The 15,426-nt window shown below is 45.9% G+C and overlaps 1 protein-coding gene across 3 annotated transcripts in view; it reads left to right on the top strand.

Moving 5' to 3' along the window:
* Nucleotides 1–1,680: 1,680 nt before the first annotated feature.
* Nucleotides 1,681–15,426, top strand: part of AKAP12 (A-kinase anchoring protein 12) — a 30,469-nt gene continuing 16,723 nt past the window's right edge. The window contains exons 1-2 of one of the 3 annotated variants that reach the window (XM_032101849.1): nt 1,681–2,060; nt 11,305–11,491. In XM_032101849.1, coding sequence (XP_031957740.1) covers nt 1,923–2,060; nt 11,305–11,491 — 325 coding nt within the window. In that variant the 5' untranslated portion in view covers nt 1,681–1,922. Of the gene's footprint in view, nt 2,061–11,304; nt 11,492–14,392; nt 14,631–14,916; nt 14,963–15,426 lie in introns of those variants that run through there. The other 2 variants (XM_032101850.1, XM_032101851.1) reach the window with 2 other exon arrangements.

The following is a 15,426-nucleotide window of genomic DNA, read 5'->3' on the forward strand; positions in this document are numbered from 1 at the left end:
TGGTCAATGAACGGTGAAAAGACAAATGATGTGGCACAGACCTTGAATTAAGTCACATTTCCCTTCTTGAGAAACTCCCTGGCAAAACCCTGATCTCCCCATGGCACATGCCGTTCCCAACTTCTCTGTGTGCCACTGAGCCCCACGGATGGTGCTCCCCTCTCCAAAGCCCAGGAATCCTCTGTGTCTGTGCCCAGGGTCCATGACCGAAGGGGAACCCAGGACAGCCCTGCAGCAGTTGGGCTGGCCTCCATTCTCAGCTGCGCCTGCAAAGGCGGAGCTGAAGGCAGGGAGAAAGGCAGATTTGGTGGGGAATGGAGGTGGTGCCAGCTCTTTCCCCACCAGAGACAGAGGCATCAAAGGATGACAGCCAGGAAAGGATGAGAACAGACTCCTTGCTCCCCTGTTGTGGGTGCTGGCTGATGGGTGATCCCGAAGCACTGAGTGGCTATGGGTAAGTTCTGCTACAGGGACTCAGGCACTACTTAAAGCTCAGATCTGTGTTTCCTCTCTCATCTGAAAATGAGGAAGACTAAGCAGACAGGGTGAGATGCTGATCCCAACTCTGATCCACAACACCAGTTTTGTTCTGCTGAACACAAACAATTCCAGTTGGTTCTTCTGTCAGCTAAGGCGAGATGACGAAAAGGCTTTTTCAGTCATTGACTTGATGTGTGTTCGTTTTTTTAGGGAAAAAACAAAAAACTGACCAGCATGTGGCGATCAGGCGATTTGTAGAATGGAATTTTAAGAGAATGGGTTTTTTTCTGAATGAAACAGTGCTTTGGTGGGTGAGGACTGGTTAAAAGGAAATTGTGTACGTACTACAATTTCTTCAGACCATTCCTGATTTTAACCATGAACTCTGTAGAGGATAGGTATGTGCACACGTTTAGAAAAAAAATGTATAGTTATGGTGAAGGACAGTTAACGGATCCGTTTGCTACCCATTTGGCACATTGTGGTTAGTTCATTTTAATGTGTGTGCTATTTCACTGCTGATACCTTTGAAAGCACCAGGTAAGAGTGTGCTTACACATATGCTGGTCCTGATTTTGTGGCATGGGAAAGATGCTTTGTGTATTCTGGGCTAGGAGAGAAACTACTGTTCTTGGCTTTGCTTGCCTAGGCCATGATCTGGCATGAATTAATAATAGGGAACCTGTCCTGCATGACAATAAAAAAAAAAAAAAAAAAGGCATCTTGATTTTTTTGTTTCTTCGAAGTTGCCGAAGACATGGGACCTTACATTTCTGCATCAGCTGAAACCTGGACGTCCTTCCCTCAGAAGGCCCAGCCTGGCTGAGGTCCGGAGCCCGGCGCTGAGGGCTGCTGGCCGCCGAGCCGAGCGCCCGGGGCAGGAGGCGGCAGGAGCTCCACGGGGGCGAGGGGCAGCGCGGCCGGGCGGGGGGCGCGGCCCCTGGGCCGGAGCCCCGAAGGTGCCGGCGGGCGGGCGCTCGTCCCGGCCCCGGGAGAACGGCGAGGGGGCCGAAGCGCTGAGTCAGCGCCGCGGTGCCGCCGCGCAGGGCCGGGGGCCGGGAGCCGGGAGGCGCCCCCGCCCCGGCGGTACCCGGGAGGGGCGGGGAGAGGCGGCGGCGGCGGCGGGCAGGGCGCTGCCCCCCTTGGCCGCTCCTTATCAGCCCGGTTTGATGCTGCAAGGCGTGTCCGGGGATCTGCTCATGTGATGGAGCAAGAGGCAGGCGGGCGGGGGGACTAGGGGAGGAGGTGATTTTCCTCGCTGCTCTCGCTCGCGCTTTTTTTTTCCTCCTCCCTTTCCCTTTTTTTTTTTTTTTTTTTTTTTAAATTTTCCCCCTCTCGCCCTAAAGGAGTTTGCAAGAGCCGGGCTCCTTCATTCCCGGCTGTGCCGCCGCCGCCCACCGCTAGCCCCCGTCAGCGGCTCCGCACGGCCGCGGGGCAGCGCCATGGGCGCCGGCAGCTCCGCCGAGCCGGCCGCCCCGCAGGACGGGGCCGGGGCCGCCGCCGAGCCCCCTCGCACCCCTCCGGAGCCGCTGCCGGCAGAAGACGCGGCAGAGCCCCAGCCACCAGCGGAGCCCGCCAAGGTAAGGCAGGAGCGGCGGGGAGGCGGGGGGAGACGCGGGGCGGCGGCTGCCGCCGCACCCCCGGGCCGGGGAAACTTTCCCGCCGCGGCTGCGGGCACCTGCCGCAGCGCCGGGCACCCCCGGGCCGGGCGCGGAGCGGGGGCGCGGCGGGGCCGGGACTGCGCCACGGCCGGCGCCGCAGTCATAAAACTCCCGCCGGCGGCGGCAGCAGCGGCGGGGCGGGGGGCGAGGGCGACCGCGGGGGCGCCGCCGCTTTTGTGTGCGGCCGGGGCCGGGGCGAGAAGAGCCGCACCCAGCCGCGGTGAGCTCTGCGCCAAGGAGCCTCCTGACTGCGGTCCTGCGGCCGGATCGACGCGGCTCCCGCGGCTCTCCGCAGCCCCCCCACTCCATCCTCTCCCCTCCCGAGGGAGCAGGTGGGAGGCGCGTCGGGGCGCGGCCGGGCGGGCGGCTCGGCAGTGCCTTCGGCTGGGCGCCAGCCGCGCTGTGCCCCCCTTCCCGCCCCGGCCCGCACCCCTGGGCTCGGGCTTACCTGAGCCCCCGCCCTGCCGCCGCGGGGAAGGGGCGGCGGTGTCGGCAGCGGGGGCTGGAGCCATGGCTTTGGTGCGGCCCGCTGTCGTACCGCATAGGGGACAAGGGGGAGGGACTCCCGAACTCCCAGCCCGTGGGGAGCGAAGGAGCTCTAGGTATGTGTGATTTAAAATAAAGACGTTGAAGAATTGAAAGAAATTCTTTTAAAACATGTCTGGTGTTTAAAAATAGATCATGAATGAACCCATTTATCCCTCTGGAATAGGCGCGTTTAGGGGATTTTGGGACTGAAAGGGAGGTTATGTGCATCTGTGTGTTTACATAGCGTGGCTTTGGGGTAGGCGTGAGTTTGTGAGGGGAGAAATAATACCGCGTTCTACCGAGGTCCCCTTCTTTGGGCTCTTCAGAGTTCGGGTGCTCAGAGCGGGGAGACTCCGAAGTTTCTGTGACTGGTGCGTGGGTGTGCTAGAGCTTGAGAACTGGTTATGACTTTGTTTCTTTGACCTTGTGGTTCAGATTTAACTTTCAAGTTGAATTTCCCATAGTTCCTGGCTGCCACTAGACCTCCTTGTGCGTGTTTTGACAGATTTGAAAACCACATTGCGAATGAACTTTAAATTAACTAAGATTTATTTTATTTTCTTTTTAACCAAATAAGCGTTGGGGATTGGTGTTGGTTAACAAAATATTTAGCAGTTGTGTTGGGCAATTTTAGAATTCAGAGGGAATTTATATCAGGCAAGCATTTGGCTATTGTGGTTGTTTAAAAATTAAGATAATGGGACTTTGAAGAAGGGATGTAATATTCATAGCCATGTTTATCCAGTTATGGGAACTAAGACCTTCTAAAAAGGGAATAACATTAATACTGTTCTCAAGTACAGATTATTATTACTACTGTGGTTTATGTCTTCTAAGCTTTAGAAAAATGTTTTCTAATAGATTTTCGCCTGGTTATTCAAGTAAAACTGTTTAAAAGTGGGGAAGTTCTGTTGCCATTTTGCTGCTATAAGAAATTGTATTACGCTGTTCTCCTAAAACAGCTGGTTTTGCCTTCCATTACGTGACATAAAAAGAAAAATAAGTTTTAATGAAGTTTAGTCATACTTCTTTTGTATCTCATTTAGTCTGTCTTACTAAAGTAACTTCATGCAGATTTGTGACACAGTTTTTCATCATTATTCCTTCCAGCTCTTTGGATTTGAAAATTACCAGTCCTGCAGTGCCCCTGGAGAAATCTGTCAGATAGCTAATATGTTTGCAGAAGATACAACGGGAATCTTTTGGAGGGTGGTCTTTTTTCTTGCATTATCCAAATTAAAATGCTTATTACAGCCCTTTTAGAAGAAAAACTTTGGAAACTGACTTTAGTGGAATCCAACTTGAGTGAGTCTTGGCAAGGCAATTACAAATAAACTGTCTAAGCAACTAGTCTTATACAGGCTATAAAGTCTCAGAGAAGTTGTGCTTTCTTTTGTGATCTGAAATCCTTGAAATATTTAATGAAATTTCTTTCATGACGTAGTTGTATTTTTTACAAGATGAAAACCTCTTTGCCTTTTCTTCTAGAAAGCAACAAATTTATAGTCTTTAGGCTGTTTCGTTGTTCACGTGTGACACTTTGGCCAGATACCAGCTTTTGGGTGTCCTGGTGTCCATACTGAAATGGGAGGGTGTATGTTTCAGTGCTGCTCACTTCTACAGCCCAAGGACCCTGGAAAGCACTTGGTCTACAGAGCAAGGGGTATTTAGGGGCCTTTGGGTGCTGGCTTGCAAACACAGTGGGTTGAATGTGGGCTCATGTGGTGAGTACCTCAGCTGTTGGTCCCATCTTCTCAAAAGTTCGTGGTGAATTACACATAAAGCAGCTCCAGAGTTTCTAGCCTACCACAGTACTAGGACTCAAAATGGGGGATTTCTTTACTGTAGCAGACAAGACTTAAACTCTGTCAGTGAAGGAGCTGCTCCTTATCTTGCGTAGCCACCCCCCACTATCTCTGCAGGGGAGTGTGACAGATACTGGTGGTACTAATCCATTCAGGTGCCTGAATTGAATTAATCAGATTTGTGAATTGACACCCAAGATCCTGTTGAAACCAAGGGGCAGGGTATGGTTCTACAGAAGGCTGATTTTTGTGATGGAGTTACCTTCTTGCTGTTTGAACAGCAATGATCTTTTCCCCCTCCTTTCTCCCCTGTTCCTTTTCCCTGTCTTGCCTCACATGACGCAGTCTCGCTTGGCCATATCATGTCCTAACCTTGCCTTTCTGTAAGCGGGTTAAACTCACTAACCCTTCAGGAAACAGGGAAATTTATTCTTGCTGGAGCATTTTCCTGATCTGCTTGTGAGTTCATTTGACTCCTACATTGTGGAGGTGAGACCAAGAGCTAGGACAAGGCAAGCATCTGCAGGAGGGGAAATGAAAAAACTTTCCCTGATGGTGGCAGTAAGCTGGTGAAAACTCACTGAAACCTCACGAGCAGATTGTCCTGAGCAGCACAGAGGCCTGAAGCTTGGCCTGAGAAGGATTTATCAGATCTCAATAGTGCTAGAAGCAGGAACAAGATCTTTTTGGTCTTGAAGAAGACCAGCCATACCTTAGGTGTCCTGAACTGACAAAAACCTTTGAGATGTCTGATGAGGAGGTTCATGTGCTCCTGCCTCCTCCCCAGAGCACCTGCAGCTTCTCCTGTATTGCACCTGGCACTGTGCGAGCTTGTTGAAGGAGCTAAGCCCCTGAAAAACTGTTCCAGTTCTTTGGCAAGGTCATTCTCTGCTGATTGAGCAAGATTTGTTGGCTTCTGGGACTCAGCAGAAGCTGCAGGTACAGGGGAGCAGGCAGGACCTTGTGACTGGAATGGGACAGGAAGCTGGGTGACGCTTCGTTGGTGGCAGCACATGGCTGGATTGGTTTGGGCATCTTCATCTTGTGAGCGCCCTCTCTGTTCATAGCAGTGATGTGGCTCTCACCCAACTTCCAATTTTGATGCTAAGCATCAGAGATCTGGAAAAAAATGCCAGTGCGGTGCCCTCCCATGGGGTGGAAGGTGACTCCAAGCCATGTGGGCAATGCCAGGATAGCTTTGTCATCCTACCAGCATTGCAGCTAACAATGACAATCACACACATGCCACTTCTATTTTATCTAGAAGTTCAAGGTACCAGCTTTAATAGAGGTTTCTTTTGTGGACCTGTAGAAGGAGCCAAGCTCTGTTGGAACAGCTACCTGAAACAGTGTAGGGAAATTTCCAGAGAGAATTTGGAAAAATAGGGGAATGCTAATAAGCTATTCTTGCACCAAAATCTAGTTTTGTCAGAGATAGTATTTTAATGGAGATTGATGGCTTGAAAGTGTGGTGTGGTGGATTCCTGGCTTGCGCCAGCAAGGGCCCTCACTTGAGCAGAGAGTTATTCGGGATGGTTCCCATTTCTGAGTAGTAACTTGATTACGCTACCTGTGTTGTAATGAGAGCAAGTGTGTGCTAGACAGTAAATATTTGGAACTGTCTCTTCTAAAGAGATTACCAGCTGAGATGTCAGAGTGTCTTATTGTCTGAGTGCCTGACAAATAACAGCTGGGGCAGGCTTACATCTGCTGTTTAAACAACTGCGTTCTGGTGAGGGAGCTGAGTCAGCCTGAAAATACTACATTATCAATAGTGAAACAAAGCTTGTTCAAGGAAAGTCCCTAGACTGTGTCTCCAGGAGCCCCAGTTTGAGACATTTGGTCTGAGGCTGCAGGGTTCCCCTGGCTCAATAGGGTCTGACTCACTTTAGATACTTCTCTTCCAACTGGGGAGGAAGAGGCTGGTACAACTCAGTGGTAAGGTTTGGAGGGCTGACCACACCTGTGTGGTGGCTGAGGTGAAAGCATAAAAATGTGTAATTGAAAAAATGCACAATAGAAATTGGTGTCATAGCGGCACCAAAAGCGTGAAATAACCCCCTAATCATATAGGAGATAAAGAGGGAGGTGGCCGGGCACTTTCAATGCCGAGGCAATTAGCTTGTGTTTGATGTGGTAGAAGCTAAAGAGATGCAAAGAGGAGCGTCGGGTCTTTGAAAGTCCTCCAGGTTGGAAATGCAAGCCTGCTTGTAGTTGCTGAAAGGAACGTGCTTTGTGCTCAGCCCCTGTTCTGACTGGTCCTTAAAGCCTGGGTGAGCTGTACAAGTGAAATGCTTTCGTAAGGTGGTGTCTGAAAGAGCTGAAAGGTATGAGACCGGGAAGGAGCTCAGGTTGGATCAGGCTTTGAATAACAGATTGGGAGTAGTGCTTCTTTCACAGGTTGCAGAAGAAGATCATAGAGATTATTTGGGTGCAGAAGCTGTTTTATCCATTTGGGTTTTGAGGGTAGTCATCCATAAGGAGGTGTCACTGTGAAGTCAGGCTGAGAGTTGGGAGAGAAGAGGGTAGATGAGGAGATGAGGTGCAGAGAAAGTTCTTGGCTTTGTCTGCAGGAGACTGAAATCAGGTATTGAAATTAAATGTGCTGTTATATCCCTTACAGAGGAAGGGCGTTGTGTTTTCTTCACCTGGAACTTGGAGTGTCCCACAAACCTCTAATGTTTAGCTAATGCAAAACAAGACAAACTGCTGTGAACAAAGAGTTGGAATGATCCAATTTTTTTCTTTTCCCAAATGTTGGTGTTTGAAGTTCTTTTTAATGAAGCAGCATGTGTTAAGAGCAGATCCCCTGAGCATGCCAACAGTCTTTACCAGTTTCAAAATCAAACTTCAGGAAAAATATTAAGAGACCATTATGTTAGTTTGCTCAGTTGTTCAGACAGCTGGATCTTGCTATTTTAGTAATCTGATGTAGAATCAGTGTAGCAGGATTAACAGAATGAGGCAAAATTAACTCTGGTACGTTTGGGCCTGGTGTGAGGAATCCCTGGAATGATTTGGGTCTGGTACAAGGAATGTTGGGAATGATGGTGATTGCTGGTGGGGGAAGAGGCTGGGTGCTGCGAACCCCTCAGGAACAGTGCCCTAAGGGAGCGTCCACTAATGTACAGTGAGATCAGGGAGGGACCTGCAGTTCATCCACATCTTGTGCAATTTGTCATGTTAATTTATCCATTTTCAATTTTGTGTGCGTTTAATGGGGTCTAACAGTTGGACTCACTGCTGGATGCAAGATGGAGCAGAAGCTGCTCTTGGTTAGAGTGATGTGGGCAGCAAGACTGTGCATTTTAGTCTCATTAGCTGTGTGTCTGCCCTTTGCTTCCATCTTTGTGGTGAATGTGAGGCAAATATTAAAAAAATAGATGCATGATGTATAGTAATGGTGTGACAGAAACTGGAGTGTTGCTTTGCTAATGGCCCTTTGTTTTGGGAATGAAGAAGCTGAAAGATCAGTGAACTGGATAACCAGTTCTCCTTGGTTTCTCCCTTGTTTATGAGACAACACATTCATAAATTAATAACCAAAGGAGTGTAATGAATGTGTGCCACAAAAAACTGATAAACCTGCCAAATGTAATGTCTCATTACTTGTAGATAAATGCATACAGGTGAACAAAGAGATTCCTAATACTGTTAATTTTTGTCTTTTAAAATTTTTTTTTCACCCATCTCTCTAAACTCTGACATTATATTTGTCTAAGCTTTACAACTATTCTCAATGGAATTAAGAACACTGCTCATCAAATTAGATATAATTGGACTAAACTGCAGTTTAGATCCCTTCAGAGAAATGAAGCAGTTAATGTGAAGGAAAACTGAAATTAGTTTCTTTTGAGGACTAATGCAGTGGGACAGACTGCACTGACCCTCATAAAGAGCCTGAGTGATGTTTTTAGAACACAAAACTTTTTTTTTTTTTTTTTTTTTTAAACTAATGATGCTGTTACGTCTTCTTTCACATTACAAGCTCCCCAAAGGTTTCTTCTCCTTTGCACATGTTTTAATTTGGAAAAATACTATTGTTTTATTAGTTTTGATTACTCAATTATTTAAAGCAGAGCACTTGATTTGAAAATCTAAATTTGCCTTACCAAGGCCACGAATCACATCAAACTCTTTCCCGAGGGACTGGGGTAAAAAGGTAGGGTTATACCACAGGTCTGGTCAGATTTGAAAATACTGAGGTCTTCCATGTATTTACATTTTTACATGGTCGTGACTGATGGATCCTGCTTCCAAAACTGAATTTATGTACAGAGTGAACAAGGATTATAATTATACTGGCTGGTTGTAAAAACTGCTTATAGTCTTACATTTAGTAATGTTTTATATTTAATTCTGTTTTTCATACTGGAAGGCATTGCAGATTTAACAGATCCGAGCGGTTATCTGCTAGACCCAGTGACTTCTGAATTTTGGTCTGAAATGACAAATCTTGAGGATTATATAAAGTCACTGTTTTCCTGAATGCATCACAACTGTAGAATAAATTCAGAGCTGGGGGAATAGTAAGTGCTACCATTGTTAATATTTTATCGTAACAGTCTGTGCTCAATTTGAAAAGGAGAAAAGTTGTACTGCATTGGGCTACCAAATACCTTTGTGCCCTGGTTCCTTGCAGAGTCCACTGGTGCTTATTAGGCAAATGGTTGACTGTGTCTGTACATGTGTGTCTATACATGTGACTGGCTTTAAAATGGTGTGCTGCCTGGGGAGGTTTGGAAAGAAAGGTAAAGAAATCTTTGAATAACCTGAGGAGTGCTAAGATATTCAGTGCTGTTGCCTTTCTTGTGACTTGAAAGAATAGTTGGTGCTAATTCTGAGGGTGTTGTCTTGAAATAGTCATCCATGGCTTTTTCTTCAGGTAGCCTAGTGCCCTGGGAGCCAGTCAAGTTAAGGTTGTTCTTGTGTTTGCAGGACTAGCAGTTGTCTTTCAAGAATAAATCAGTAAAACTTACTATTATTTAAAAAAAAGTAATGGTTCTCTACTAAATTTGTACTGAAGAATCTTAAAGCCCTTTCAGGATTAGGTTGTTGTTTCCTGTGTCTGATTCTCTTGCTTGTTTTTAATCAGTTACTGCCATTCAGTTGATGCTGTGTGCAACTGCAGAGGAGCTCCACAGGATTTACGTGCCTTTGTTCGGTGGTGTGGCGTCTTTATCCCTCCTGAGTTCCTGTGTTTTAGATTTATGGGAAGGATGATGTGAGAAGCGGGAATGTAATCTGAGTGTTGAGCCATTCCGTATTTCTTCTATTTAATATCTGGTCTCAGCATGTGAAAACTCTGAAGCCAAATTATTCCATCTGTGGTATTGGCAGTGGAGCAGAATGGGATCCTTTTTCGTGAAGTGGATTATGTGGCTGTGAAAGGCAGCTTTGAGGAGTGCAACAACGCCTGGTGGAAACAATTTGGCTTAATTAAGGGCTTCTGAACTGAAAATCAGGAACCTGAATGCACACGCTTCGTTGCCTGTGGAAGTGGGGTACAGCGCTTCTCCCAGATCTCACTCAGCGTGTGAAAAGAGACAGATGATGAAGAGGAAAGCCCTTTTCCTGGCACTGTCTGTTGACTTGAAATTCTGTTGCAGCAGGCTAATTACTAATAAAAATAAATAAATAGATATCCCCATTCAGAAGGTTTATGTAGGGGGAGTTTGGAAGAGAATCATCAAGAATGTGGCATCTTCCTGATCCCAGTTTGGCACTTCAGACATGTGAATGTTAGATCCCATCTTTCAGTGTAATGTATCTGTGGTACCTTTGATTAATTAACAGGGCTCCAATGGCAGTATTTTGGGAGTACTGATGAGTCATAAGACAATGATACATAATTAAGGTTTGCTGTTCCACCAGAGGAACTTCAAACCTTCACTTCAGGAATAATGGTTAATTAGTTGAAATGGCTTCTGTTGGAAGGTGATAGAATCGGTTGGAGAGCTAGTTCATTAAATAAAGGATAATCAATAAATTAAAGGGTAATTAAGTATCTTATAATGACCACAACACATTTCATACTTTTAAAATAAAAATCTGCTTGTGAAAGTGTATTTCTTCTTACAGGGCAAGCCAGTACAAATTCTGAAAATAATTAAAATGTATCAAGTGTGGAAGCTGAAAAACAGATTCTTCTTTTTGCACATACTAGCAAATATAGAAAAAATACTTCAAATTATATAGGGCAGAGTCCCAAAGGATTGTAAAGCTCTTTCCTCCTTTAAGAGTAGTTGCCACCTAATAGCAGAGGTCCAAAAATTCTAGTTTTAATTTCAGTTTCACTACATTTCCTCATGGGAAATACATATGTATTCTGCTTTCTGTCCTGAATAGTTCAGTTTCTTTGTAGTTGTATTGTTGATGATAATAAGCACATAAGTAGAGGAGCAATACCAAAGTCTATATTGTAGAGAGGATTCATTCTTATATCAGAACAGTTGTGCCAGATATTTTGAATGAAGAATTTCTTTCCATCAGCTAGATTCACCTTATCCTGGAGTTTTCCCTCATGGAAGAAACAGATTTCTACACAAGGTTATAGGCCATTGTCTGTAAGAACTGCTTCTTCCATGTATTTCATGTGGAAGAACAGAAAGATAAATAGTTCCAGATTATGCGTTTTGGGTTTTTTTTCCTTACAGAAGTACTTCTATTTAATCAAGTTAAAATTGTTTGCATGTATATATTCAAAGTGAGAATGAAAGAACAATATTCTGTGGGGGTTGGAGGGGAACCCAGCCTAATACTGATGTTTTCTTTTTCTTTCCTTCTTTCTTTCCCTACTACCATCCTTCAATCAATACTTGACCACGCAGGTTTTAAATGCAAGTTTACCAGTACCTGATGTTAGTGAAGACAATTTGAAGCATGATGCCTCACCACAGGAGCCACTGCAGCTGGAAGCTGTTACAGCATCTACGGAACTGGATGGGCAGCAGCCAGAGGTGGCTTCACCCCTCCGAGAACCACCCAGAGAGCAAACAGAGTCGCCTGGAACAAATGGTAAGTAAAAACCTGTGTTCAGTGGACATATCATAGAGGCCTGTGTGCTAAATGGGATGAGAAGTAGAAATGGGGCTTGATTAGCTGTCTGCTACTGAACAGGTATTACTCAAGTGATCTGTTGTTGCTCAAGTGCTTCTAGGGCACTGTTTCATGGGAGATGTTTTCTCTGTAGGAGAGTTCAGATGACAGATGGCTTGTGGACTGAAGCTGTCGGTGTCAGTGGTGGAGATGCTCACCTGTTCCCCCTTAGGGGTAGTTCTCAGCTCTGAGTGCCTCTGCTTGTCTGCTGCCCATCTCCTGACCATCCACCTGTAGGAACAGCCCAGTTTCCACTTCTTGTGTTAGGAGTTCCTGCTGCATAGGCTTGTCCGTTCCTTCATAAGGCAGAAATCCTTTTATGTTAATTCATTAGTGATATTAATGATAAAATATTTTGAGTGCATAGGAAGGGACAGGCTGCTAATCTGTTGGTTTTACCTTGATTAAAGTTTCCCTTCCTACAGCTTTTCATTGGATTTGCATTTTGACCACAAAACCTTTCTCATCATAGGCATCCCTGTGTGTTCTCTCTTGGGAATGTCTCCCTTGCCTTGCTGCATGGTCAGGACCTGCTGTTCTTTCTCCTGTGTGATCTGGCAGCCCACCTTTCCTGCTCTCAGTTCCTGTTCACAGGTGTGCGTTGAGAGATCTGCTTCGGCAGTCCTGCTGCCTGCTGACTTTTTGGCAGGATGGCAAGAGGGAAGGATAGTTTTCAGTCAGAGCAGGCATCTAATGTTGGAGAGCAGGGAAGGGATGGGGACAGGGTAAATGAGGCACTATCTTCAGTGTCAGCCTGTAGAGCAGCTTAAGGCATGTGTGTACTCCAGGGTAACCATTGGTATATTCTAGAGTTTGAATCCTGGTAAAAGCAATTCTTTTTCATGTCTTTAGATTAATTGCTATAATGCTATTATCCCAATAGAAGGCTACCAATTTTATCCTAAGCTATTGTGCCTTTTTTTTTTTTTTTTTTTAAATCATATCAGTAGGGGCTTTTGACATTATAAAAATGGGATGGAGCTTGTTTTATCTTTCATGAAACTCTGCTTCTCTAAAATTTTACTCTTAAGCGGACAGGGATGGGAGGAGGATACTCACAAAACAGAGTCATAAAGGAAGAGAAAATACCTGATGTTTGAAGTAGTGTCAGAAGATTTCATGTTGGTATTTAGCTTCTGGATCAAGTGAAAAAAAAGGCCTTTAAAAGGGCATGAGTTTCAAGTTAATAGTCAAAGATTGTAATTATTTTTTGTCATCCTGGGTTGTAGTTTCAGTTACAGAAATCACATTACTAGGATATGTAATGAAGAGGTGAGAAGCTCCCTCTGAGTGCAGATAATTACATGTGACCAGTTGCATGGCATGATGTGAACATAACACAGCATTAGGAATTTGGATTTGAGTAGCCTGAAAAGCCATGGCTTTGTTTTGAGAATAATCTCTCATGTTGCTTGTGTGATATTCCTATTGTAATCTTGTCTTGTTAGACAAAATCGTGTAATTTTGTCAGTCTTGTCAGTGGAGCCAAGTCTACATGGTAGCATTATTTATGTGAAAGGGAAAACAGTTCTGTGTGTTTGCTCTTGAAGTAAAAAACCCATTAATGGAGGTGATGCGGCATGTATTTGCTGGTAACGATAGCTGAAAATGACATCATCTATAGAGGCAAATAAAACTTGCCCAGTCAAGCACTGAAAAGAGTCCTTCAAGTAAAGGCTATGTTCAGGTGTTCGTAACTGTTTGTGTCCACTTGTCTGGACCTTAGGGAGCCTGGCCCACCTCATCTGTCCTTAGGCAGATGAATAAAGGTGGAGAAGAGGTATCTCTTAGTTGCTCCATGCAGAGAAATCTTTCCACATAGAAAAATGTTCCATTTTAGTGCTGCACTTCATGTTCTCCAGTCATTGTTTATTCCACCTTGCTTGCAAGTCTATAAACTTAGGAGTAAAGCATTGTGACACCAAGCACCGAAACAACACAAGTGTTTGCCTACAGTAAAGGAGTATTTATGATTAAAGGGTTTTTGGGTGGGTTGGTTCTCACCATCATTATTTGAATCTTGCATTCAGAAGACCATTTGAGAGATGACCTAGACTTATTAAAGTTGCCACTGTAAGATTAAATTAACCAGAAATTCTGGTAAATTGGCTGGGAAGTTGGTTCTGAGAGTCAGAGATGAAGGCTCAAGTATCATCAGAACTTCGGAGGTATTCAACATAATCAATTCTAATCAAAATAGAAATAGTGTCGCTATAATAGGAGGACACCTGTATTAGATACTGAGCCTTTACATTTTATCATATTGCATCCCTTTTTTACTATCAGTGGGAGCATTAAATTAATATACTACAAGTATCTGGAGTAACACGTTTCTGAAACTCTTGACAGCAGAATTTGACTCAATTTATAAGTAATTAGGTTGTAGAGAATGCCAATTTAAAAACCCCTCCAAACAAATGAAAACAAAACAAAAAAAATAAACCAACCCCACAGTAACAGGCAAAGGCACAGATATTTCGGTGTGGAAAAACAGAAGTGTTTTGTATGGTTTTGTATATGAGGGGTAAAATCCTTGGGGTTTTAACCAGCATCTTTTGAGGCTGGGTCTGGATGCTTTGTGGGAAGCTGCATCGGGAAGGCATTACGACAGCGGGAACTGAAGCGGGCGCCTGGTTCGAAAGCGGCAGCCGGCGCCTCTTCCCTTCGGGACAGAGGGAGATAAAGGCTCGAAGCGGCAGTTCCGAGACGGAGCCTTTGAGGCACCACGCTTGTGCCGGCCAGCGGTGGGAAGAGCCGGGCGGGCTGGGGGCGGTCCCGGGCGGGGCCCAGGGCTGTCCGGGCCGCGGGGAGCGGTCGTGGGGCGCGGGGCAGAGCCAGCCAGTCCTCCGACAGGCAGAGTTCCATCAGGCAGCCTCTCCGTCAGCCGTCCATTCCTCCGGCCAGCCCGGTGCCGGGGGGTGGAAGCGCCGCTGCCGCCCGTCCGCCTCCCTCGCTGCCGTCGGCTGGGGCTGCCCCGCGCCCCTGGGAGGAACCTCGGAGAAGGGGGTTCGTGGTGTCAGTGTGGCTTCAGCCATGCTGGGGACAGTGACGATGGCGGGTAAGGCGGTTGGCTCTCTCTGGGCTCAGCAGCATCGCGGGGCTGCGGCGGTGCTCCGCTGCCGGAGAGCCTCCGGGGCCCCCAGCCCCCAGGGTTACAGACTCTGGATTTCCTGGCAGGGCGTTACGAGTTAAAAGGTCTGGCTTAAGTATTTTTATCTCAGTGAGAACCTCTTCCAAGCGAAGGTTGCTGAGACTTCAGGAAGTCTCATACCGCCTCAATCGGACGTTCGATGTGATCCGAGGCTTTATGAATGTGGAGGTGCTAACTGGGTGTTTTTCTGCAGGACGGGGCTATGACCTGGTATCCGAAATTGAGGAACAGAAAAAAAGGTAGTGATCGCACTGATGATGCTATTTGACATTAATCAAGCAGTAAGGCAGTAAAATACCTTAAGAGCTAAACTTGGTGAAATTGGAGGACTAGCATCGTTTATATGTTGTAAAAATACTTGCATGAGAGAAATGAAGCTGTTACTCCATTGCTGTTTTATCTTAATGAAGCAAAATTCAGAGGGGATTAGCGCCGTGGCAAGGGAGTGTCTGTGTGTATGGGGAGCAGCGGGTTCCCAGCCTGCAGTACCAACAATTCCATGCTGTGTGTGCTGAACTCCACACATCTTACTTGAGAAATTAGCACACAAGCCACTGAAGCTGAGAGCTAATACTGTAAACTAATTGGGCTTTCTGAAAAGATGAGTTTTGGAGGAGCAAAGAATTAAAAGAAAAAAACATTATCGCGCAGTGCTGGGTTTGGACAAACGTATGTCTTTCTCTGGGAGACAAAGTGGCATTAT

This window comes from Corvus moneduloides, chromosome 3 (genome assembly GCF_009650955.1).
Source record: "Corvus moneduloides isolate bCorMon1 chromosome 3, bCorMon1.pri, whole genome shotgun sequence".
NCBI classification, from domain to species: Eukaryota; Metazoa; Chordata; class Aves; order Passeriformes; family Corvidae; genus Corvus; species Corvus moneduloides.